This window comes from Cicer arietinum, chromosome 6 (assembly GCF_000331145.2).
Source record: "Cicer arietinum cultivar CDC Frontier isolate Library 1 chromosome 6, Cicar.CDCFrontier_v2.0, whole genome shotgun sequence".
NCBI lineage: Eukaryota > Viridiplantae > Streptophyta > Magnoliopsida > Fabales > Fabaceae > Cicer > Cicer arietinum.
The window spans coordinates 14,224,351-14,250,505 of NC_021165.2; the positions used below are offsets into that span (position 1 = coordinate 14,224,351).

Consider the following 26,155-nt stretch of genomic DNA (forward strand, 5'->3'; position numbering starts at 1 on the left):
CCTAACCACTTGGACTACATTGTTAGTAACCCAACATTTTTATGTATTTTACCGTATCACACATTACCTCAATTTTATCATACACGGTTGTTGGTCTACTTTTCTTTCCACAGTCCAAAGAAGCCATATTCAAAAATATATTTTCTCACAAATACCTTCCTCTTAAGCATATCATAATGATTAATAATAGGGTTCAGGAAGCTGAGAGATTCTGGTAGCTGAAAATAAATAAACAAGTAAACAGCAGTGCAATGAAAATTAACATACTTGAAAGAATACTTAGGAATTCCACATGCTGAGGCTACATTCTTCCTCCTAAGTCCTTCTAACCAAAAAGGTGTGTTACTCCATTCAGATGTTCTAGGCGACTCAAGCGCCGCATTGGAGTCTGATAATGCTGCAGTAGAATCAACCCCTTTGACATGAACAGGAACGGACTTGGTTCTCCGAGGACCATTCTTCTCCACGTCTATTCTCTTCCTTCCACACCTGAATATGACTAAAATTGAAAATGCTAAACCAACTCCAACCACAAAGCCTATGCTTATTCCTATAGCCAAAATCAAGAGAATACTGCTCATCTCACAAATTGAGAATCTACTTATGAGTCTGCCAATGTACCTGAAAATTCAGAAACAGAAAACTAATCAGATTCGCACATATTGTTTAAGATAAATTGATGCAATAAAATAATAAAATCCAAGGAAATAATAGGAAATAGATAATTAACTTTCTAAACAAACATAATTTACTGATTTTCTTAAAAGTATCAATTAATATAGTCTATATACATAATACAATGGTTAAATGAAAATTTAACTCAATACAAGTAAAACTTGCTGTGAAAAAAATAAATACAGAATTTCAGCCTCTGAAGAAAACAAAAGAGAAAGAGAAAGGAAGAATAAAAACAAACACATAGAATGCATGGTTCATTTTTTCTTACAAAGGGGAATAGGAACATTTTTTATAAGACCCTTTTCAACGATAACGTCAAGTAAATGAAACACGTGTAAAAACAGAGTAAAGTAGTAAACATCACATCACATGATAATTAAAAAGAATGAAAAGATTAAATTAAATTAAATTAAATTGAACCATTATATAAAAGGAGAGAGAAAGAGATAGAACCATACGAGTTATTCTAGTTCATGATTAAGCGAAGAGACAGAGAGAGTGAGTGAGAGCGAACACGTAAAGACAAATGATAGAGGAAATCAACTTCCACAAAAACAAATATAAAGCGGTTTCATATCAAGTGACGTGGATTTTCATTTTCAACAAAGGCAAATGCTATGAATTTTGGATCCAAAATTAAAGCTAAAATAGCCTTCAAAATATTTATATTTTATTACTTCAATTGTAATTTTACTAAATAATGTATTTCTCAATTAATTATATTTACTATTTAATTCCTTAATTCGACCTTTAACAAATGTGGGTTGATTTCTACAATTATTTGGCTATAGAAGGTTCTATTTGATTAATATTCAAATTTGTTTCGTGATCGAATAATTTAGTTTTTGTTTGAGATCTATTTTTTATTTGATTTTTACAAAATCAGGTGAAATGCGAATAGTGGCATTTTTTTATAAACTATTATAAATAATGAATGGTTCGATAGAGTATGCCATGTCGCTATCATATTACATAAACATTTTGATATTATATTATATCTTTTTATTAAATTTAATACATTTTTATAAATTAACTTGTAAAATAAATGTTGATATTCTTTATAAAATATAATATCTTTTCAACATGAACATAGGATTTTTCCTATAAAGTATCTTAAAAACATTAATAAATATGACACCCTGCACAAAATCAAAATCAGTTAATGTAATTAACATTTTTAACACTATTAAAATATAGGAAATTGAATTAAAATATTTAAAAAATAAATAAAAATAATAAATCACGATGTTTATCTCATCATATGTCATGCCATCATTTACATACATCTAAATTTATATATTTATATACAACAAAATTTACATAAATTACTCAACACTCACAACAAATTTTGAATGTGGTATTATTCTATACTACTATTACACAATTACAATAATGAATGATGAATAAATAAATATTATGGAAAATTACATTAACCTTCCCTGATTTATCTTTAAATAACACATACCACATACACTTTTTCAAATTCTAAAAAAACAGATAGCTTTTTATATTCACTTAGAAAAAAGTATATCAAAAAATTTTTTTTGTCATGTTTTCATCTATCTATTTATGATTTATTATTATATGACACAAATAAAATTTTTACTTTAATTTGTACCGATATAACTATACATTTAGTATTTATAATTTAAAACATATAATTATGTTCTTAGTGGCAGAACCTTAGTATGTATTCTTGTGTCTTTTTTATAAATGACACATAGATGTAAGTGTGACAACAAAAAATAAATATATAATTTTTTTAATAAATACAAAAGAGATAAATTTATTTTAATAACTAGAAAAGATATGAATGTCATTTAAAGAGACATCAGAATAAATAAAATTTAGAATATCACCCTAACAAAAAATCACCAAGTAAATTTTGATATCTTGCAATTTAATACAAATCTTTACTTAGGAATATTCTCTGATACATCTATTATGGATATATCTAGATTTCTATATTTATATACAAATACAATGAAATTTACATTAATTACGCTACAATTAAAACACTCTTAGATACGCTTAACAAAAAAATTACCAAGTAAATTTTGATATCTCGCACATTAAACAAATTCTTATTTGGAAATATTATCTGATATATGTACTATGTATATATCTAGATTTCTATATCCATATACAAATACAATGAAATTTACATTAGTTACGCTACAGTCAAAACACTCTTAGATACGTTTAACAACAAATTTTATTCGTGGCATCATTCTATGCAACCATTTACACAATTACAATAATAAATGAATAAATATTAAAGAAAACTGTATTGGCCTCCCTTGAATTCCCTTTGAATGACACTTATATCTCTCTAATTTTTAAAAACACTTATCTCTCTTACACTTATTAAAAAAAATTATATCATTTTTTTTTGTTTGATATGCTTATATCTATTATGATTTATTATATTATACAACTAAAGTTTATACTTTAATTTATAAGAATACAACTATTTATTTAGTATTTGTAATTCAAAAGATATGATTATGTTTTTAATGATACAATCAGATTATGTATTCTAGTATCTTTATAATAAATTATACATATAGATGTAAGTGTGACGAAAATAAATGTTATGCGCAACTTTTATAGTAAATACATGAGAGATAAGTACATTTTAATATCTAGAGAGAATGTAAATGTCATTTAAAGAGATGTCAAGGGAAGGAAAGTAAATATATTTTGGGGTAAATGTTATGCGCAACTTTTATAGTGAATACATGAGAGATAAGTGCATTTTAATATCTAAGAGAGAATGTAAATGTCATTTAAAGAGATGTCAAGGGAAGGGAAGTAAATATATTTTGGGTCATCCTAACAAAAAAAATCACCGAGTAAATTTTGATATCTTGCACATTAAATACAAATCCTTATTTGTGAATATGCTCTAATATAATATAATGTATTATGGATATATCTAGATTCTATATTTATATACAAATACAATGAAAATTGCATTTATTACTCTACAAAATTGTACTGGTCTCTACTTTGAATGATACTCACACCTCTTCTAATTTTAAAAAAACATTTACCTCTCTTATGCTCACTAAAAAAAATTGCATCAAATTTTTTTTTGCCACGCTTATATCTATTCATGATTTACTGTATGATACAATTAAAGTTTCTACGTTTAAATATGTTTTTTATCCTTGCAATTATAATATTTTTTTATTTTAGTTATCGTAAGTTTTTTTGTTTGATTCATATCCTTGTAAATACATATTCATTTTAAAATGGTCCCTTAGTTCAACATCTGTTAAAAAATTTCTAACACCGTTAAGTTGGCATCACAATGTGTTTATACTTTTTTTAATTAAAAAAAATAGAAATTAAAATTCTGATTATTTTTTAAAAGAATATCAAAATTGATAACCCTAACTACTATTGTTTCTTTTTTCTCACCTTCACCCATCTTCTCACGATCTTCTCACATTATCCCTTAAAATACTATTACACTCTTTTTACTTTCATTTATGCTCAAACGTATTATTGGAAATTAGGGCCAATGGGTTTGTGTGCATTGGATGGTTTGGCCACTGAGTTGTTGCGTGTGAGGGATGAGATTTCGTGGTTAGTGGCTAGGATTGACTCTTCCATGTTACTCAATGATTGTGAAGAGTATAGAGGTGTTGGTGGGAGTGTGCCTTCGAGATTGTGGAGTTGGTTGGTTTTTTGTTGGAAACGGTTGAAAGGTTTTTATGTCGATGTTATTGTTGGATTTGGTTATACTTACGAGGAGAGGTTGAGGAAATTGCATGAAATGAGGGTTGAACTCGAGATTGAGTTGGTTGCTTACAAAGAAGCATGTACCCCGATTTGAGCATAAATAGAGTAGAATAGTATTTTAAAGGCGAAGGTCAAAAGGTCGTGAGAAGAGGGAGAGAAAAGGGGGTGAAATTGAGAAAAAGGAGACAGTAGAAATTATGATTCTCAATTTTGATATTCCTTTCCAAAAATAATCAATTTTTTAATTTCTGACTCATTTTTAATTAAAAAACTTAAATAAACATTGTGACGTCAGCTTAACGATGTTAGAATTTTTTAACAAAAGTTGAACTGGGTTACCATTTTAAAATGAATCTATATTTGCATGTATATGAATAAAACAAAAAACTTATGATGACCAAAATCAAAAAATATTATAATTGCAAGGAGTAAAGACATATTTAAACAAAGTTTTTAATTTAATTTAATTTATAAGGTTACAATTAGACATCTAATAATTATGATTTAAAATGTATGATTATATTCTTAGTGGCACAACTGAAGTGTGTATTATAGTGTCTTTTGATAAATGACACATAGAGATGTAAGTGTGACGAGAAAGAAATATTATATATAATTTATTTAGTGAATACAACGGAGATAAATATATTTTGATAACTACAAAGAATGTGAGTATCATTTAAAAAGATATTGAAAATAAATACAATTTGAAATATTTGGTTGGATATCACCAAAAAAATCACCAAGTACATTTTGATATCTTGCACGTTCAATACAAATCCTTATTTGACAATATTCTATGATATAATGTATTTTGCATATATTTTAACAAAACCTTGTTTGACAAAATACATAATGTATATGGACAAATTTAAAATAATACAGAATACATTTAGAGAGTAAATTCACCTTAAAAAAATACCACTCCTGCAATTCATAGAAAACACAAAAAGATTTATATTTATGTTCCTTCAAAAAGACTAGCAACTCAAACTCACTATATGAAAATCTAAAATGGTTTTAGATTTAAAAAATAAAAAAAAAAGTGTTATCCAACCATTTTTTATCAGCAAAGATAATCCACACTTACGGATATTCACTCGAACTCGCTTGATTTGAACGGAGAAAATTCGCTTTGATTAGGTTCGGGTGCGGGTGCGTATTGTTTTTCGAAATTAAAATTCAGAGGCGGGTTCAGGGATGGTGATATTCACCCCGCACCCGAATCCTCCTCGCAAATAACAATATAGTAATTTTTAAATTTTTTATACATATACATATTGAATATAATTAATATTTTTTAAAATATTAAAAATTGTAATTTTATTTATATAGAAAAGATTTTTTAATTTTATTATTGTATAATAATAATTATTTTATTATATTAATTATAATACATATTATTTTTAAATTTATAATTTTATATATATGAACTAGTGCTGGTGTGGATGGGGAAAGCCAAACCCCGTTGCGGGTGAAAATGTAAATCTAAATTTCAAACTCGCTATAAAATAGAAACGGAGACGAGTTTTTCCAAATAGTCGAATGCGGAGGAGGTAAAGAAGGCAAAATCCACCTATGCCCCATCCTATTCCATACCTAGTTATAAAATATAAATGGTATTCTAACTCATTACAAGAAATAGTCAAAAAAGGTGCAATAAGATAAAGCTCATAAGACAGAAATATTACAAAAATTACTACAAACCAAAACATCCAATAGAAAGGATATAAAGAACAATGGTGTTGACTAATAAAATAGTTTTACTTTTTGTTTAAAAATTAAAACTTGTATTGTAAATATAATATTTACGATAACTTTTATAAAAAAAGGAGTACTTGAATAATTTTATCACCATTTTGTGTTTTTTTTCTTATGCACAATATTCCAAATGTCTATTACTTGACATAATTTTCATAATTTAAATCTACATAATTTTATATTTAGAATCGAGTTATTTGAGCATGGACGAGTGTCATATTACTATAAAGATATAAGTTATAAAAATATACTATCTAAATATTTTTGTTGGTGATTGTTTTTTAACTTATGCATAATATGTTTCTTCAATCTTTTATAAACATTCAATATTATAATTTATTGTATACTCAATTTTCTAATATATTAATTAAATTTTTGGATCTTTAATTTTGTAACGACTTAATATTAACTATTTGATGAGTAGATATTTTATAAGTTATTTTTTATATATAGATATAGAGTGGGAGAGAGAATATCTTAGTCTAAGGATATAGAGAACAATGGGTGTAGATGTAAAAAAATAATTTAATTTTTTTAAAAAATAAAAAGTTGTATTCTAGGCGTAATAATAACGAAAACTTCTATAAAAAAAAATGAGAGTTTTTCTAGCTTTTTATATAATATTGAATTATTTTTATCATAATATGTTTTTTTAGATACAATCTATATATTTTGGATTTATGTCTTCTTAGAATATAAAAACACAATAATACGAACTTATAGAATAAATCATATTCAAGTAAGGTCCTTGTACAATTTATATGTTTATCGACTGACATAATTTTCATAATTTAAATTTAAAAAATATTCTATTTAGAATCAATTTATTTGTGCACCAAATGAGTCACATTATTAAAAATATATGTTATAAAAAATATGATCTAAATATTTGTGTAGGTGATTTTTTGTTTTGTATTTATGCATATGATGTTTCTTCAACCTTTTATAAATATTTAATTTTTTAATTTATTGTATACTTAATTTTATAATATATTAATTAAAACTTTGTACTAACATAATATTAACCATTTGATGAGTAGATATTTTATTTATATAAAAAAAATTATATATATATATATATATTTAGGGTGAGATAATGATATATAAATTTAAGGTATAAAAAATCTAACGATTCGTAAAACACTTACAAAATAATATAAATTTATGTCACTTTGTATAGATTAGAAGTGCTCAAATCCACAACATACAAATACAAGTCAAGTCTTTTGCCACTTTAATTTTTTTAAACAAATGTAGATGGATAAATTATTATTAATAAGAGTGATACTAATGATCGTGATCGTTTTATAATTGTATTAAATGAGATTCAAAAAAATTTAATTTAGTTTTTAAATTTTATTGTTTTATAATTGTATTAAATGAGATTAAAAAAATTTAATTTAGTTTTTAAATTTTATTGCTAGATAATAATAATAAGCTCATTCTATATTATTAAGGTCTTATAATTCAAGGAAAAAATTAAAGACTTATAGTTTAAACTTTAGTGTCAAACAAAAATTATTGAATAGTGTTATCTAATCATGGTGTGGATGTATTAAATAATATAAAATTTAAAAAATTCTAATATACTAATGAACTTTTGCAAAAATAAATTTTGTACAATGAAAACTTCTATTAAAAAATGAGGAATTTTTAAAGTTCCATATTTTATTGAACTTTTTTATTTTTTATGTGAATTTTATAACATATATTCCTTCATATAATTCTACATCATTTAAATTATACAAAATATTATTTATAGAATAAATGTGTCTGTGCATAATACGAACCGTATGAGTCACACACTGGTTAATAACAAATAGACTAAATAGCAGTCGTGGTTTTTTAATTTAATTTCAATTAACGTTTTAATCTTTTAATTTAATTTCAATTAACGTTTCGATTATTTATATTTTAAAATGTTAATTTTTTTTTTTTTACAAAAATTTAACAAAATTTTCAAACAAAACCCATAAAATTAATTATCATCTTCAATATAATACAAAACCCATAAATCTTCATATTAATTTGTTTTCTTTAATTAAAAATATTTTTAGCATTAAAGTTAAAGATTACATAAGCATTGAAAAAATTCAGAAGAGGCCAAAATCAAAACTGAATTATAGCAAAATCAATTATACATGTATCAATCGATACAAACATGTAATTGTAACATCCAATACTAAAAACATCTATCCATATATTAATCTTATTTTAAATATCATTCTCATTGCATTTTTCTTTTGCTGCAAAATGCATTAACAATCTGTTTACAATCAAGATTCTTTATAAAAAAAATTATTTTTAATTGAATTCAACGCAAGACTATTTAATTTATTTTAGGACATTGTCGATTGTAAATAATATTTTAATATTTTCAAATTTGAACAACTCCTCTTAGCAAATGATACAATAATCGAGATAATTAATATTGATTTTGAGTCAATTGTTGAAACATAATTTCACTCTCAAGATTATAAGAATGGTCAAGTTTTAAATAAGTTTCAAGATTTTTGCAACATAATTTCAAGTTTTCAAGAAAATAACTTAAGTCTTTCTATACAAAACTAAAATCCAAAAATATTCTTGTATGTTATATACTGCTCGAATCTTTTATTAAGTGAGACAATTGTTTGATTTACAATATATAAAAAATAATGAATTCTTAAAGAATCTTTATCCGACTCAATATTTGATTTTTAACAAATTTGTCTCTTGCCTATAAAAGATGGTGAGTTGGTGCTTTTTTATAATGTTTGAAATTTGGGTTGAAACTTTATAGTTGATAAAAAAGGTTAAATGTTTAATTTAGGCATGAACGTGAAAAAATATTATATTATAACCTAATAAAATACTTTTTTCAGTCATTTTTATAAGGGACAGTTGAGTCAATAAAAATTGATATATAATATAAAAAGGATCGGAGGGAGTATTTTTTAAATTATTTTAATATGAAAATATATTTTTTTTAAAAACACCATAGCTTATAAAACACCATTTTTTAGTAAAAAAAAAAAAAAAAAAAACTTGTGCCCATAAAAATTTGGAGTCCTATGGAGCCGCACATCTCGAACACCCTCAAGGCCCCCCCTATATGTTGCATGGTGTTGCAACGTCATTGTGTGAAGTTTAATCTTGAGTATAATTGGATGCCCTGTTGAGTTAGAGTTAAAAGGATGAGTAAGAATAACGAGTGTCAGTGAGAATAATGAGTCTCATTGTGTCACTTTAACAAAATAAAATATCTTAAAATGAGTGTCATTTTCAATGTAAATTTAGTTATATTTTTTTCATACTACCCTTCAATAATTACAATGTGCACAACCTATAATACACTATTATACTTTGCATTAATAATAATGAAAAAACCACCAATAATAAAACATATGCATATTGCAAGAACATAAAATATTTTTTTATTCATCAGATTTTTTCCTTTTATGATCAAGTATAGGGTCAACCTATTTAGCAAAGCGAGACAATATAAATATAACATTTAAGATAATCTCTATCATATGTTTGATTGTGGCCTCTGCTCTCCTTTCACTTACCTCCAACCTACATTTCTAGACATTGTCATTTCTTCCCATTCGTTTATAACATAATTGAATCAACATGATGTGTCATTAATTGGTAGGTGTGGAAAAAGTTCAGTTCTGAACTAAAACCGTTTGAAAATTGAACCGAATTGATTTTCAGTTCGAAAAAATGAAACGAACCAGTTTTCATTTCAAAAAATCGAACCGAACTGGTTTTTTATTTTGAACTGAACCGAACCGGTTTAACTTAGTTTTTTTGGTTCATATAGGCCAAATTTTACATAATTACCCCTAATTACTTATAAAAAACAAAATCGGTTCAAGTTTTTTAAAATAAAAACCAATTCGGTTCAGTTTTTTCAAATTAAAAACCGGTTCGGTTTGTTTTTTTAAACTGAAAATCGGTTCGATTCAGTTCTTGTTTTAAAAAATCAGTTCAAAAACAGTTCGGTTCTCAATTTTTATAAATCAGTTCAGTTCAAAACCAGTTCGGTTCAGTTCAGCAGTTTGGTTTAATTTTTGGTTTTTTTGAACACCCCTACTAATTGGAGCCCTTGTGATTGAAATATCATTTTATCTCTTAAGTTCAACTAAAATTATTTCTAGTTTATTTCTTCTAAGTTGTAAAAGATTTATACACGTGTTTTTTGTGTATATTTTTTGTCATGCTCATTATGAGCTAATACATTTATGTTGTATTAGGTGAAATTTATTAACTATGACGTAGTTATTTTTAAGTGACGTTACTTAGTGTTTAACATTTTTAATTTTGTATGTTTTATGCCATATATTTATTTTGAAGATCGATGAACTTAGTTTAGATATCAACTCATTAAATATTAAAAAAATTAATGGATGTATTTCAAGTAGATATTATAGTAGTTTAGTTAATGAACACATTCAACTAACTTAAATATAGACACACAAAACTTAGAGCTATAAAGTGAATGAATGGATTTAGTAAGAGTTGACATATGTGAATCTTAATACCATTGTATTTTTTCACTCCGTTGACAAGTACATTTGCTTATACTTTATGCACTTAGGTGTTGTATCACTTAAGTGTTGCGTGTTTGATTCAACAAAAGAGAGATTAGAGGAAAGACTAATTTTAATAAAGAGAATATAGTTATTTTAATGCATTTGCGTTTAACTTAATGGGTGAATTTTTTTTATTTTTTTTTACTTATATTGAATCTCTCATCTCTTCTCCAAAATCTCCAAAATAGAGGAAAAACAAAATAAGTTATACTAGAGATTTTGATTCCCTCTCATTTTATCTCCTACTAAAAATTGAATCAAACACATATCATTTAAAATATTCATTCCCATATCCTCCATTAGCTACAACCAAACCTACCTTTAGTAAATTAAATTTCACTCATATAAAGTGAGAAGTTGGTAAAGTAACTGAATGAATGGTTGATATCGCAACCACTCATAATTGATCTTGCACGTGGACATAATATCAACAATTTATTTGATCATCAATAATTTATATTACCCACTTAATTCTCTAAAGTGAATTGCTCACTTTAGATGACACAAATCGTAATAATTTATACATTTCAAAGAAAATATATATCATCCATTTTAACCGATATGATCTCAAACTTAGCATAATTTAATCATTTTTAATCTTATCATCTTTTATTCACATGAATGTTATTGTTATCCTTTTCCACTCACTAATTAACTTAATTGAATGTATAATTTATAAAAATTAAACTAAATTATTTATTTAATTGTATATACTTGCACATATTTTTACAACACCACCTCTATTTTGGCTATCTAATATGTATTCAAACGTCATTTTAATTGTAGATATTTTTGGATCGGCCAAACTATTGATATATTTTTGGATCGGCCAAACTATTGATATATTTTTAGATCGGCCAAACTATTGATATATTTTTTTGTGATAAACTATTTAGGTTTACAGGTATATATCTTAGTTTGCTAATAACTATGTTAATGGAAAAAGTACAATCAGCAATTTTTTTAAAAAAATAGAATTTATTTTTCTCCTTATATTTATAAAAAGATTATACATGCATTTAAAAATATGCACTTATAAAAAAATTATACATGTATTTAAAAATATACTTTTGAACGATAAAAAGAAACAGTATTTTTTTCCTAAGAATATTTATGAATTGTATGTCGCAGTAAAAACATAATTTTCGTTTTTTTTTTTTGGTTACACAATAGAAGCTTCTTGAAGAAAATGAAAAATTATATATCCTTTTGACAAAAGATAGAAAACTATATCACTATAGAATAAGAATAAATATTATTATTTTTAGTATAAGAGCAATATTTTTTAACAAAAATGTTAATTATTAAATATTTTCTTAAATAATCAGAATTAAAAATTATATACGATTAATGTAAAACAATTTTGTATTAATATCAATTTAACACATCATCCCACATTTATTTAGTTATTCTAAAACTAATTATGTGACATAAATATTATTACATGTAAATGAAAAATTGTTTTCCACAATACACCGAGATAATTTATGCCATTCACAAATATACTTTTAAAAACATGAGAATGATTTTTTTAAGTGAAAAACTAGCACCCAATACTAAGCCACCACCTGTCCTTAGCACAAGACACAATCTAGAATTTCCACGTTGTATCTGATCCAACGACGAGAAAGTTATGTTCCTCTTCCGTGGCAAACATCGCACGGACAACTATAGTAAACCGTAAAACACAGGAGCACTCCCTCTTCACCCAAAAAACGAAAAATTTGCACAAAATTAATCAAATAATAATTCTCATTCATCATCGTCTTTTCTCACTCTCTTCACTTTCGTTCCTTTTATTTTTTTGGCACCCAAAATATCACCAATCGTGCTTCTTCCTTCTTCGTCTTCTTATACCTATTTCTTCCAACTCTTTGCCTTTCGTTCTTCACTTTCCCCCCTTTTTGTTTTTAATTTTTAATTTTCTCTCCTTTGCTTTATTCATTCCTAATCAACAACAAAAAACTAGCCTGAAATTTACGATTTCTCTCTCTTTTTTTCTTTTTTGTATTTTTTTTTTAATTTTTGAGGTTGAGGGTGAGAAGGAGAAGGGGGAGAATGTCGAAGAAGAAAGTCAGTGGAAGCACTATGACGCTCAAGGACTTCCATGGCGGTTCTATACCCTCTGATCTCCCTCTCCCTTCTGCTCCCGGCGTGTAAGTTTCACCCCCTTTTATTATTCTTTTCATTAATTTAATTTCAATGATTAAATTTTTAATCTTTTCGTTTAGTTTGATTTTTATTTCATTTATTTGCTAATGGGTATTCTTATTAATACTGTGGCTGTGCGATGAAAATATTGATTTCGATATTTGAGAGAGAAATTATTTTAATTAGATCTATGACTTTTAATTGTGTATGTTTTTTTAATTCTTTTGGTGTGACGAGTTGTTTAAGTTGATGGATCTGGTTATGTAAAGTGAGTGTGATGATTTACAGTTTGTGTATTGTTTTTCTTTTTTTGGTTTTTGCACAGAACTGTGAGGACTTCAGATCGTCCTGGTTATGATCGGTCTGCATCGTGGGGGACCTCGATGGGGCGGCCGGATCATTGGTCTCGGCCCCACACATCCCCGGCAACTAGGCATTATGATGACAAATCACCGTTTCTCCCACACACTGCCCCAATTGGCAGGAATTTTGATGAGGATGAGAGGAAGCCGTTGGATGGTAATTCGGCCCCACGAAGAACAATTAGTGATGAGAGCATCCGTGCTCCTCTGTCTTCTCGTGTTGAAGTGATTCGCGGGAGTTCGTTGAGTAGGCAAGTGGCTCCAGTGTCTCCTGTTGAGAGTGTTAATTCGTACTCAGCAAGGGTTTCTGAGACAGTTCATGTGGGAATTAGTTCCCATAGTTTTGGAGGTAGTAAAGAGCATGGATCAACTGGTGCTGCTGGTGGTGGCGGTTATCCAAATGCGTGGTCGATGAGGAAGGAGGTTGCTGGTGCTGTTGAGCCAGAGCAATCTGCTTGGTCTAGTGCTAATGCTGTTTCCAAGTTGGCGCATGCAAGTGCCCTTGATAAGGTGTCTTCGGGTAGATGGCAGTCTAAGGCAGTCCAATATCAGACTGATGCTGAGGTGGTTAGATCTTCCGAAGTGGAGAATAATAGACCACGTGGATTTATTAATGGCAATATTCCTTACAATAGGATGAATACAGTAGGTGAAAAGGAGCATTGTGATGAAATGCTAGCAAGACATGCTGAAAGGGGTTTAGGTATTGATAACCAGATGCAAGGTGGTAGGAATGAGTTATTATTCGAACATGAAAGGTCTGGGGTTTCTAAGTATTCAGATGTACGGACAAGAAGTGTAGCTCAGTTTTCTGATGGGGTTCTGCCTGCCCGAACTGATGGCAAAGTTGTTGGCTCTGAATTGCAGCAGCCGATAGCTTCTGAACCAATTGAGCGACCTAAATTGAAGTTGCTTCCAAGAACAAAGCCACTTGAAAGTTCAGAACCTTCTATTACAGAACATCCGCAGGTAGTCACATATTCAACTTATGAGATTCCCTTCCTCAGGAGAACTTTTTTTTTGGCAGAGGTGGTTTTGATTTAATTTTTTAATCATTATTTTATTCACATTTTGAACTCACTCATTTTCTCTCCATGTTAGGGATATCGTCAAGTTAATGATCCTAGCCGTGTTGAAACTGTTTATCAGGGACATGGACTGGCCAATTTTGTGAGGCCTGTATCGGCTGGAACTGAGAGTGGGAAGGATCCAGGACAGCGCCCAAAGCTGAACCTGAAACCTCTGAAGCCTCGATCTGAGGTCCAAGAACAGTTGGAAGGAAACAATGAAAGAGACAGGTCAGTTTCATGAGACAGTGGGTTGAGAAGTTTTTCAGTGTGTTATATATTTATTTTGTGGTGGTTGTGTCAGATATGTTCTCCTTTTAATAATGCTAGTTGGTTCAACCTACCATGAACTGTAGCCATACGCCTACTTCCACAGGCTAAAGATATAGAAAATTTGCTATGGTTAATGAAGGTCACAAAGAGTGACCGCCATAACTCAGTCTCAAAACCCCGATCCAAATAATCCTAATACTTTCAAATTACTGAATTTGGAAGATACATGCATACTCAGCTTTTCAGGCCAGGTCATATATCAGGTCAAGTTGAAAAGTACATACTAGCCACTTATATAATGAATAGTTAGAGAATAAGGTTGTCTGTGCCCTATGGCAAAGTAAAGAATATTTGCGTCATGTGAGTTTGAGGTTGCATGTTTTCTTTATGAGAAATGAGATTCTCCTTCTCTACAACTAATATATCTTTTGGCATGATCAAGAATAATGTAGGAAGATTTGATCTCAAGTTCCCAACACTTGCATAAATGCTAAATGTACGGATTAATTTAGCTCAAAAATCATGAAGGATTACATGGTTTTTCTTGAATGGCGATATTACTTCCCACTCTTCTGTTTCTGTATTGTCATCTGCTGATTCTTCCCCTCTGATTGGTTATACGGGTTTCCTGAGTGTTTCGGACAAAATCATTTGTACTAAACAGCAACACTTAAAGTCTTAAACACTCACCACACAGATACAAACACCCATACTCCTAAAATACATAAGAAATGACAAGTTATAATTTCTAAAAATCTTCAAAATTTTATTTAACGAATGGGGAGTTATGCGTATTTCTAAACCCTTATTTGTGTATATGTGTGTGTTAGGGTGGGGTCATGCTAACTTCCCCATTCTTATTGTCCATTAAGTTGGAATTGTGGAAATATTAAAAGGTGGACAAAGGAGGAACAGAACAGCGGTTAATTGATTATAAGTCTTAAAAGACTTTTATTAGATTTGTCACTTGAATCTATCAAAGTGTGTTGAATGTCCACAATATTTATTTGCTTTAGGATGACTAGGCTTAGTTAGGGCTTGTTTTGTTCTTGGAAATGACTTTCGAATTGAAATTGGGCCGTTAGACTCCAAATTTCATGCTTTTTATACCCTTTATTTTTCTTAACCAAGGGGTTGAAAAACAATTAAACAGTGCCATTTTGGATTTTAAACCCAGATCCTAAGAGTTTCAATTCCAATAACATTGTCATATATGTGCTTTTATTCTTGTCATAATGTTTCATGTTTGCTGTTGTGAATTGTTGTTATGGATATGGTTGCCGGTGATGCTTACTATGGTGAATGCATGCTTACGTTTCAGTTATCATCAAGTGCAATGTGGCACATGTTATTTGGAAATACAACGATTTTAGTATGAGATCAAGAACAATACATATATCTAACCCTGCTGTTTCTCAATCATTGCCTACTTTACATGTCCCGACCCCTTTAACAAATTAGCATCTCTTGGGATTCTTGAAACGTGTTTACTGTGTTCCTGACCTGCCAATTTGAAGGGTTCTAAATTCTGTTTTTGTTTCAAAGCAAGTGAATATTAAGGACCGAAAACTACTGATTATGTCAAACTTTGTGATCTCTTAATTTCATCTTGAATCTTTTGGTAAATGCTTGATATGCATGGCTGCTGCTTTCAGCAAGTTTATTTGTTTAATTATCCAACGCATCTTGTTTAATAATGGAACAACTGATGCAAATGTTTCAGGAATGCTTTATTCGGTGGAGCTCGCCCTCGAGAACTAGTAAGTCCTCTCATTTATTTATTGGCCTGGTTACATGTTTATCCTCTCATATAGTGCTAAATGCAACTACTCATCATTTAATGTTACTCATCTTTCCATCAGGTTTTGAAGGAGCGAGGGGTTGATGACGTTGCAATAAAAAACTATGATGTGGTTGAGAATTCAAATAGGTAAGAACTAGTTTTTGGTTTGTTTGTATGTGAGATTCTAGATGACTCAATCGGTGTCCCAGTCTGATTCAATGCTATTCAATCAATTATTATGCATTGTGAAGGGTTGAACAAAATATTCCTAGGTCCGAGAAACTTCATGATCATTCAATCCAGAGTCGATATGGTGAAAAAACCGAGGATGGTCTCAATCAAAGAACAGGCAGAAAACCAGAAAGGAAGGAGCAAAAGGTAGATGGCGAGAGGGTTCTTGGACAGAGGAAGAATTGGCGTGCTGGTGATAGTAATCGGAGAAACTCAAGGGAGACCGATAGGCAGCAAGTCTCTGAGAGGCAACCTTCACCTGAAACATGGCGCAAGCCGGTGGAATCATCTCAAGGTGCAGCTGGCGGACGCCATGGTAGAGCAGCTTCAGCCGTTGAACTTGCACAAGCATTCTCCAAATCTGTATCAGATCCCAAAGTAAATGATAGGTTTTCGGGTCAGAGGGGTTTGAACACTGGAAGGACACAAATGCCCTTTTCGCGGCTTGTTGGTCCTACTTCAAGGCCTCAGATCAATGGTTATTAAGTGTTTGGTGGAAATTTGGGGTTCATTGGAGACTTCTCTTAGAGACAGCATTTGATTTATGCAAACTATGGAATTGCTGATCATTCCATGAAGTGATTGTAGTTTTAGTTATTTTCCTCTCGTTCATGAACTTGAGTGAAGACAATTAAAACAGTTGATAGTTACAAATTGTGATGCATTTCTTATGACAATGTCAATTTACAATTGCCATGTTTTTCTTCTTTTTCAAGACACTTATCATTTGCTACCAACACACTTTTTTTTTACTTAGTCTTTGTGGTGAGAGGGGAGAAAAAGCATGATTATAGGATATAATTTGTTCGTTTTAGCTTACTCGTCTAGCTGCTATCTTGGGTTATTTATTGATTAGGGATTTCAAATTCTAAAATAATTTTGTAGTTCTCACCTTATTCCATGTTTATGTTTATGTTTTTATTTTCTTTTAATAATTAAATTCGTATACAATTTTATCACTTATAATTATATACTATTTAGTAGTATTATTTTGATTAGATGATTGAATTTTAAATTTTATTGTTGGATTGGAATTTACAATTATACATATCATACATGATATTTATATTAACAAAATATTTATTCAATAATATTAAGAAATGTTAAAAATAATGTCACATGCACACTGAAATATAAAAACTCTTGATTGCATTTCTCAGTATTAATTTTGAACAAGATTTGACACAATTAAGACAATCAATAGTTATAATTCAACAATTGGGCTACTAAAAAATTACATTGATAATCCTTTCAAAAAGAAACTTATATTGATAATGATATGTATGACTTAGAACTCTTACACCATTCAATAATGTGTTCATTGTTATTTATTTTTCTAAAAGAGTAAGTCAAATAACCAAAGAAAGGAAACCGTATAATTCAATAATTCGATAAAACTTAAAAAATTACTGTTTGAGCTAACCTCAATTAAATTTCACATGGGTGATTTTCTCAACCACATACAAGCACCTACAAAAGGACTAGGAAATTTGGTTCTAACAATCATATTTCACCATTATATTATTTTTTTAAATATCTCAATAAACATTTACATGGTAATATAGTAGATGATCGAATGATATATAAAATTTGCTATACCCTCAAGAAATATCCATTAAACTCACAAACATGAATATCCATTAAACTAACAAACATATACTTAAAAAGTTTTTTTTGAAAGAATATTATGCATTTCAAAAGCATAGCTATGAAAAGTTTTATTTTCCAAGAAAAAAAAGGTGTCATGTTAGAAAAATATTAAATTTAGTCATTTAGGCAGCGAGAGATGTATCAGAAATAATAGGGGTGCTAAAAGAAACTCAACAATATTCTCATTTTGGACCTAAATTATAGTAATATATTTGGGCTGAGAAAAAAGAAATCCAATATAAAGTAAAATAAAGCAAAAACGACGACGTATTATACTTGACAATTTGCAGCAACTCGGCGTGCAGGAACCGAAATCGTGAGCTCGTTTTGTCATGGTCATCTTCATCTTCAATTTCAATTTCATCATCGTTTTTCTTCTCCGTTAATCCTTACTATTTATTTCACCACTTTTCCACTGCACTATTTTTGCACCTTTGTTTTTTCTTTCTGTCTTTGAGATCGATAGTGATCATTATGTTGGAGAAGATCGGGTTGCCACCAAAGCCTTCGATGCGAGGAAATAATTGGGTTGTTGATGCATCTAATTGCCAGGGATGTTCCGTTCAGTTTACCTTCATCAATCGCAAGGTTAACAGTAACACCATTATTACAACTGTTTCATCTTATGCATATGATCCGTTTATTCACTTCGCCCTCCTTTTTTATGGTGGCGGGGGAAAGAGGCAATGTTAAATGTTTCAACTTTTTTCAATTAGAGAGATAACCTAATATTTAGTTTCCTTCTTGGATTTTTAATTTTATAAGGGTATCGTTAAGTTCTCACTCATTTATTCATGCAGTAATGAATATTTGTCTCTTATATGGTTCTGCTAGCTGGTTTATGGATTTTGTGTTTGATTGAAGATTGTGTGTATTTATCATTTAACATCTTTTTTTATAGTTTTTTGTTCTTCTTCAAAAGTGGCTGATAGTTGGGGGTTATTTTGTTTTTGCTGATTGATTTTCATTTTCTTAATATTATTATTGGTTGTTTTCAGTGATAGTAGGAGACTTTGGTTGTCTATAATGATGAAGTAGATTGCAGCTAATTTAATCCTAGCTTAGATTGCTGCTAACAAGAGTAATTTCTTGTTTTCAAGAAAACTAACTACAGTCAAATAGTTTATAATGTTTCTTTGCTCTATGAAGCATTGTTTAATATCTGGTCATTTGCTGCTCATTTTCCTCTTAGGAGGCTAGGAGCATGTGTACGGGATTTATCTCCTGTTAATTAATATAAAGTTAGTGAGAATGAATTTTCCATGCCCGGTGATACCGGTTTTGTTCCACACCTTTGTGCATTGCACGCAGGAGTGGAAATAGATTAGGCTGAAATATTTTCTTCTACCTGTATATCAAATCTAACACCTAAGCTTGATCTATTTTCTCTATATAGTTCTTTTTTTAATACATGACCTTAAAATAAGTGATAAGGCTATCTCTATATAAGCTCACACGTTCAGTATAAATATGCTTGAGTAGGTCGATTTTGTTGGGTTTAAAGGTTTTAGGATGGTCTGAAGTCTTGCCTTTTTAGCTGAATAGACTTTTGAAAAAGCCTTGTCCTAGTTTATTTAGTATATAAGTCTGATTTGGTCTAGATTTAATGTTGACCACTCTATCTGAACTCAAATATAAGCAAAAATAATTAAATGCACACTAATCGAGAACAGTGTTGTGGATGGAAAATATGATTGAAGGCAAAAAACCTCCCTTGGTGGGCATCCCTTCACAAATTGCCTCTGGAAGTTGTAAAAAAATCTGCCATGCTATTCCTCCATGGCGGCCATTTAACATCACTGATTAAAAATATCAGTTAGCAAATGTAATAACAAAGTTGCGTTCTCCAAGCTACCCTTTCTTTTCATTAAATTTTCTATAAAAATTTGTTTAATGAGAATATTAATTAAAAGTTACTTTGGCAATGATAACGTTAAATATGGTAAAAATAGTTGGGTTCTGCTTATATTTTAGATTACAAGATATGTTCTATTTTTTATTTATATTTGAAGTCCCAAGGGAGTAAGTCATAAGGCAATTGATGTGTGGTTGACATATTTCCATCTGTAATTCCACATGTAACTTCCCTTAGATGGGATAAATCTCCGTGTTTTCTATGTTACTCAGTTTTAATTTTGATCAAACTTTAAGCTTCATGGAATCTTTGGTAAAAATAAACAAATAATATGTTTGGTAATTCCATGATTTTATATTAAAAGTGAGATACTGGAAGATGATCTTCCATGTTTGCTTATTATAATCTGATTAAACTCAAACTGAATCCTTTGTCCCAATTAATTTTTGGAAAAATAATTTTTATTTTTCAGCACCACTGTAGAAGGTGCGGGGGCTTGTTTTGCAACAGTTGTTCCCAACAAAGAATGGTTTTACGTGGACAGGGTGATTCGCCTGTACGTATATGTGAACCTTGTAAGAAGCTAGAAGAGGCAGCACGGTTTGAGATGCGATACGGACGGAGGGCTGGGAGAGGTATTCCCCCATTTTTGTTAAAATCATGACTATGAACCTGTGCTTGTTTGTGTTAGAGTATCACTCTTGCATTTTGCTTCTTTATTACTATACAGTTCCATACTTTTGAATATTTACTCCAATTTCTCCAGGAAGCTTGAAATCAGCACCTAAAGATGAAGATGAAATTTTGACTCAGATTCTTGGTCAAAACGAGGATCTCCTCCTTTCATCAGGAAAGCAGTCAACTAGTGACAAAGGTCGTAGTGGCCAAAGATCTGTTGGTGTTGCATCTTCTTCAAGTACTAAAGGATTTTCCAATCATGACGATGTAGATGTACAAAAGATTGTATCAAATGAAAGGACTAATACTTTGGGTATTGATGTGGGATCCACCACTCCTGATGAGTTACGTCAGCAAGCTTTGGCGGAAAAAAGTAAGTATAAGATTCTAAAAGGAGATGGGAAATCTGAGGAAGCCTTGAGAGCTTTTAAGAGAGGGAAGGAGCTTGAGAGGCAGGCTGATGCTTTGGAAATTCAACTAAGGAAGGCTCGGAAAAAGTTATTGCCTTCTGGAAACATGTCTGATATGCATAACAGGGATATTCCTGTAGAGTCTGGCAGAAAAACAAAGTCACTTACTCAGATTGGTAAAGATAAGGATGATCTTACTTCAGAACTTAGAGAGCTGGGATGGTCTGATGTGGATCTACACAAAGAAGACAGAAAGTCGGCAAACTTGAGTTTGGAGGGTGAACTCTCTTCATTAGTTGGAGAAACCTTTGCAAAGACAGGTGAAGTAAAGGGAAGCGGGATCGACAAGACTGAGGTTGTTGCTATGAAAAAGAAGGCTCTAACGTTGAAGCGTGAGGGTAAGCTTGCAGAAGCTAAAGAGGAATTAAAAAGAGCAAAAATTTTAGAAAAGCAACTGGAAGAACAGGAACTCCTTGCTGATGCCGAAGATTCTGATGATGAGCTATCAGCGTTAATACGTGGCATGGATAATGATGATAAAGAATTTTCAAATGTGCATGGTCATGAGCATGGTTTTGATTTTGATAATCTCTTGGGCATTTCTGATAATCTTGATGGTAATTTAGAAGTGACTGATGAGGATATGATGGACCCCGAGTTAGCTGTTGCTTTGGAATCACTAGGTTGGACTGAACCTGAAAATACATTTTCCAAATCTCAAACCTTTGACAAAAAAGCATTGCTTAGTGAAATCCAGTCTTTGAAAAGAGAGGCTGTTAATCAAAAGCGAGCTGGTAATACTGAAGAAGCAATGGCGATATTGAAAAAGGCGAAGTTATTAGAAAGGGACTTCAACAACATTGGGTCTGATGACAATGATGGATCTGATTCTATTCAATTGGATGAGAAAGCTAATAATGCCACTAACAATGCTGCTTCCACTGTGGCACCAAAAAGCCGGTTGATGATTCAAAGAGAGCTTTTGAATTTAAAAAAGAAGGCTCTCACATTGAGAAGGGAAGGGAAAATGAATGAAGCAGAAGAAGAAATGCGGAAGGGTGCAGTTCTTGAGCATCAGCTGCTGGAGATGGATAATGCTCCGAGTCATAAATCATCATTGCTGAATACCGACAATGTCTTACATGCAGCACAAAGGCTTGGTGATATGAGTAGAAATCCACCAGTTGAGGAAGGAAATGAAGATGATGTAACAGATAAAGACATGTCTGATCCAACATATCTTTCACTCCTTACGGACTTGGGTTGGAATGATGACAAGGATAAACCTTCAAATTCTTCTAGCAAGCTTTCGAAGAAATATGATGATAATTTTATTCCAATAGATGATACTTCTCTAAGTAAGCATTCTACAAATGTCCTCTTTGAAGTACCAAGAAGAAGTAATGCTGAAATTCAGAGGGAACTCTTGAGCTTAAAAAGAAAGGCCCTTGCTCTAAGGCGGGAAGGAAAGGCTGAAGATGCGGAGGAAGTTCTTAAAATGGCCAAAACATTGGAAGCCAAGATAGAAGAGATGGATGCTCTGAAGAATAACGTGCAGGTTGAGGCTACTATGAAGAAAGAACTCTTCAATTCTCCAGTTGAAACGGCAATTGATGAAGAGAGGGATGTGGTTGTTTCAGAAGAGGATATGCATGATCCCGCATTGAATTCATTGCTTACTAATCTAGGGTGGAAGGATGACTCATCTGAGCCTGGGATCATAAAAAACGAACCAGTTAAGGAAGCTACTAGTAGGTTTAAACATACTGTAGACCCATCTGCACTTAATTCCTCTTCAGACATTACTGTTACAGCTTCAAGGAACAAAGGGGAAATTCAAAGAGAACTCTTACAATTGAAAAGAAAGGCACTTGCTTTGAGGCGCAAGGGAGAAATAGATGAGGCTGAGGAAATTTTAAGAATGGCTAAGAATCTGGAAACCCAAATGGAAGATTTTGAGAGCCAGGAAAGACATGGAAGTTGGGGAGTTGCTGCTGAAGTGGATAATACTTCAGCCTCCTCTGTGGTTGGTTCACTTAAGAATGATGTTGAGTCAGCAATCGGTTTAGAAAGAATAGACGACAAAACAAATGTTCCTTTCTCAAGGAAGCCAGATAATTTAGGTCCTGCAACCTCTCATTTTGCAGATGATAAGCATCCAATACCTTCTCAGTCGAGTGTTTCAAGTGAAAATCTTGCGAAAAGGATGAAAGTGGAAAAAATCATAGGTCATAGCTCCTCAACTGGCCACTCTATGCATATGCCAGATTTACTTACCGGTGATGGTTGTAGCAGTTCTGAAATATTGTCCCAAAAACAAAAGGAAGAATATAAAGTTGGTTCAGCTAATTCATCTCAAGTGGGTCCTACTATTCATTTGGACTCTTCAGTGAATCTCAGCCAAGAGCAGATATATAAAAACAACATTGCAGCTCAAAGAAGAAAAGAAGTGAATGATGTTGATCAAAAGCCAAACACAAGCCAGTCGAATGCCGATCTAGATAATGCTTCTCAAGACGATCTTTCCTTGCGTCAAGAAATTTTGGCTCTTAAAAGGAAGGCAGTTGCTTTGAAAAGAGAAGGAAAACTAACTGAGGCCAGGGAGGATCTCCGACAGGCCAAGCTGTTGGAGAAAAGGTTGGAGGAGGGAAATAGGCAGCCAAATATTGCCTCCACCAGCAATGTTTCCAATGCATCAAATGCCATGCAAAAGAAACAAGATTCATCAAACTCCTCTGTTAAACCATTGACTAGTCGTGATCGCTTCAAGTTGCAACAGGAGTCGCTGGCACACAAACGTCAAGCGCTAAAGCTACGGAGAGAGGGCCGAACCGAGGAAGCAGAAGCTGAGTTTGAACGAGCAAAGGCAATTGAAACCCAGTTGGAAGAGTTGTCTGCTCATGATGCCAATAAGTCAGATGCAGTAGATGATGTGACTATTGAAGATTTTCTTGATCCTCAACTCTTATCTGCTCTGAAAGCTGTTGGACTTGAAGATGTAGGTGTTGTATCCAAGAAAAGCCCAGAAAAACAAGAGACTGTGAAGAAATCCATTGTCAAAATAGATAACTCTAATCAAGAGAAAATTCAGCTGGAAGAAAGAGTCAAAGAAGAAAAACTGAAAGCAGTTAGTTTGAAACGATCTGGAAAACAAGCTGAAGCTTTAGATGCTCTTCGACGTGCCAAAATGTATGAAAAGAAGCTGAATTCATTAACATCTGGGTGATGATGAAGTCAATATTGCTACTTCAAGGTGCAAAGTCCTCCTTTGTTCAAGCTGGTAGTTTTTCTTTATTAGCTTAATTTGTGAATTTTCATTGAAGGAGTACTAGAAGGTGCACAGCACATTGCTCCATCCATAATCCATTACATGCATGTTTGCTATATTTATAAATGTCGATGAATATATACACGGCCATCCATATGTTACATTTGTAAATGTGATTCTAAACATGAAGAGAATCAATGTTGTATTATGAGGTTATGTTTGATGTTTTAAATAAGGAAATTTCTACAGCTAACTCCTTACATGAATGCCGCCTTTCATATATTTTTCTATTATCTAATGGCAGGGAACTCCATGAAAATGAGATTGTGCATCAGCACAACATGAACTTCCAATAGCCACAGCAAAAGTGCCTACTAAAATATGAAGATTCATGCTGTTAATAAAATTGCCTTAAAAATGCTGTTAAATTAAAATTTTCAGAATCGGCAGTAGTTACTGTAGGATATATCCCACATCGACGCATAATCTATTTCGGTGAATAATTTTGTTAGATGAACCCAGATACATTTGAAGAAAATAAAAGTCTTATTTTATTAAGTTGGGGTCGACTACATGAATATCAAAAGGTTAATTGTAAATTATATCTATAGTCAAACAAATTTTCTTTTAGACAAAATTTAGTCGAACAATTTAAGCCTTTTTTTTTTTTAATATTAAAAGCATATTTTACTCTAGTTTTGACCTGTGATTAAAAATGTATGATTTATAAGGAATTAAAAATGTATTTAATTTTAGTATACTTTTTAGGATTAAATATATTTTTAGTCTATATAAAATTTTGACTTTTTAATTATAGTCCAATAAACAAATAGAATTTTTGGTTCATATAGATTTTTTCAGCAAATAGTTGTCTCTATAAAATTATTCAGCCAATAGTTTTAATCTCTAGTGAAATAAAATATATTTAATTTTAAATTTTTTGAATGATTTATTGCAAGCACAATTAAAACATTATCAAAAGTTTCTCAATAAAAATTTAGAATTGTTTTAATTTGAGATTAATTAAATATAATTTTTTTTAAATATATAAAACTCAAGATAAAAATATGTATTTGAAAATCAAATTTTTTGAAATATTTTTATTTTACAAAATCTACAAACGAAATTTTAAAATTTTATAAAAACTCTTAATCTATAGAAACACTAATATAGTTGTTTTGTTGTTGGAGACTACTCTAATATTTTATGTCATCTTTCTCTACCTAATCGTCTTTGTATTCTTTAAAAAAAAAAGGAAACTAAGTGTTTACATAGGGATCGCTGACATGCACACAAGTATGGTTTATTGTTATTTGTTTCCCTTTTCATAATATTGTCAAAGTGAAAAATGGATAATTGTCATAATATTAAATGTAATTGTAACTATATTTTGGGGCATATCCATCTAGCGTTTGCTCCATTGTCATTGGACTTTTAAATAAGACTTTAGTTAAAATGACATCATGAACATAAATAATAATATATTATTGGCTTTAGTTAAATTGATATATGTTATATATTAGTGTTTATTTGCATAATTTGTTATATAGTGGAAAATATTGTAGGAAAGTTTAAATTATCAATTCAATTTTAGTGATTACAATTATGTGTTAGGCTACAAAGGCGAGTTATTACGTTACAAAGAGTGTAAGTCATCA

At 30.6% G+C, this 26,155-nt stretch overlaps 3 protein-coding genes across 8 annotated transcripts in view; 2 read left to right on the forward strand and 1 right to left on the reverse strand.

Annotated features, from left to right (window-relative positions):
* LOC101501516 (calcium/calmodulin-regulated receptor-like kinase 1) overlaps positions 1–1,288 on the reverse strand; it is a 4,497-nt gene extending 3,209 nt beyond the window's left edge. The window contains exons 1-2 of one of the 4 annotated variants that reach the window (XM_004504843.4): positions 1,137–1,288; positions 268–621 (exon numbers count right to left, since the gene is read on the reverse strand). In XM_004504843.4, coding sequence (XP_004504900.1) covers positions 268–581 — 314 coding nt within the window. In that variant the 5' untranslated portion in view covers positions 582–621; positions 1,137–1,288. The other 3 variants (XM_012717009.3, XM_027335784.2, XM_073370533.1) reach the window with 3 other exon arrangements.
* Positions 1,289–12,521: 11,233 nt separating this feature from the next.
* On the forward strand, positions 12,522–17,351 carry LOC101502776 (uncharacterized). Of its 3 annotated transcripts, none has more exons than XM_004504848.4 (6): positions 12,522–12,925; positions 13,246–14,251; positions 14,384–14,580; positions 16,346–16,382; positions 16,485–16,552; positions 16,678–17,351. In XM_004504848.4, the coding sequence occupies exons 1-6, from the start codon at positions 12,828–12,830 to the stop codon at positions 17,120–17,122; spliced, it is 1,851 nt and encodes a 616-aa protein (XP_004504905.1). In that variant the 5' UTR covers positions 12,522–12,827; the 3' UTR covers positions 17,123–17,351. The 3 variants fall into 3 exon arrangements, with proteins under 3 accessions (XP_004504905.1, XP_027191242.1, XP_004504904.1); XM_027335441.2 differs by having other exon boundaries at positions 14,432–14,580; positions 16,657–17,351; XM_004504847.4 differs by having other exon boundaries at positions 12,524–12,925; positions 16,657–17,351.
* A 1,203-nt stretch (positions 17,352–18,554) lies between these two features.
* On the forward strand, positions 18,555–24,745 carry LOC101503310 (uncharacterized). Its single transcript, XM_004504849.4, has 3 exons — positions 18,555–18,874; positions 20,614–20,776; positions 20,908–24,745. The coding sequence occupies exons 1-3, from the start codon at positions 18,761–18,763 to the stop codon at positions 24,453–24,455; spliced, it is 3,825 nt and encodes a 1,274-aa protein (XP_004504906.1). The 5' UTR covers positions 18,555–18,760; the 3' UTR covers positions 24,456–24,745.
* The last annotated feature ends 1,410 nt before the right edge of the window (positions 24,746–26,155 follow it).

What these genes read in the sequence shown, in the direction of transcription:
- LOC101502776 (XM_004504847.4), top strand. Translation starts at nt 12,828, where the DNA reads ATGTCGAAGAAGAAAGTCAGTGGAAGCACTATGACGCTCAAGGACTTC. An exon ending in CTCCCTTCTGCTCCCGGCGT is followed by an intron (nt 12,926 to 13,245) that starts GTAAGTTTCACC and finishes GTTTTTGCACAG; the next exon opens with AACTGTGAGGACTTCAGATC. An exon ending in CTATTACAGAACATCCGCAG is followed by an intron (nt 14,252 to 14,383) that starts GTAGTCACATAT and finishes TCTCCATGTTAG; the next exon opens with GGATATCGTCAAGTTAATGA.
- LOC101503310 (XM_004504849.4), top strand. Translation starts at nt 18,761, where the DNA reads ATGTTGGAGAAGATCGGGTTGCCACCAAAGCCTTCGATGCGAGGAAAT. An exon ending in TTACCTTCATCAATCGCAAG is followed by an intron (nt 18,875 to 20,613) that starts GTTAACAGTAAC and finishes TTTATTTTTCAG; the next exon opens with CACCACTGTAGAAGGTGCGG. An exon ending in CGGACGGAGGGCTGGGAGAG is followed by an intron (nt 20,777 to 20,907) that starts GTATTCCCCCAT and finishes CAATTTCTCCAG; the next exon opens with GAAGCTTGAAATCAGCACCT.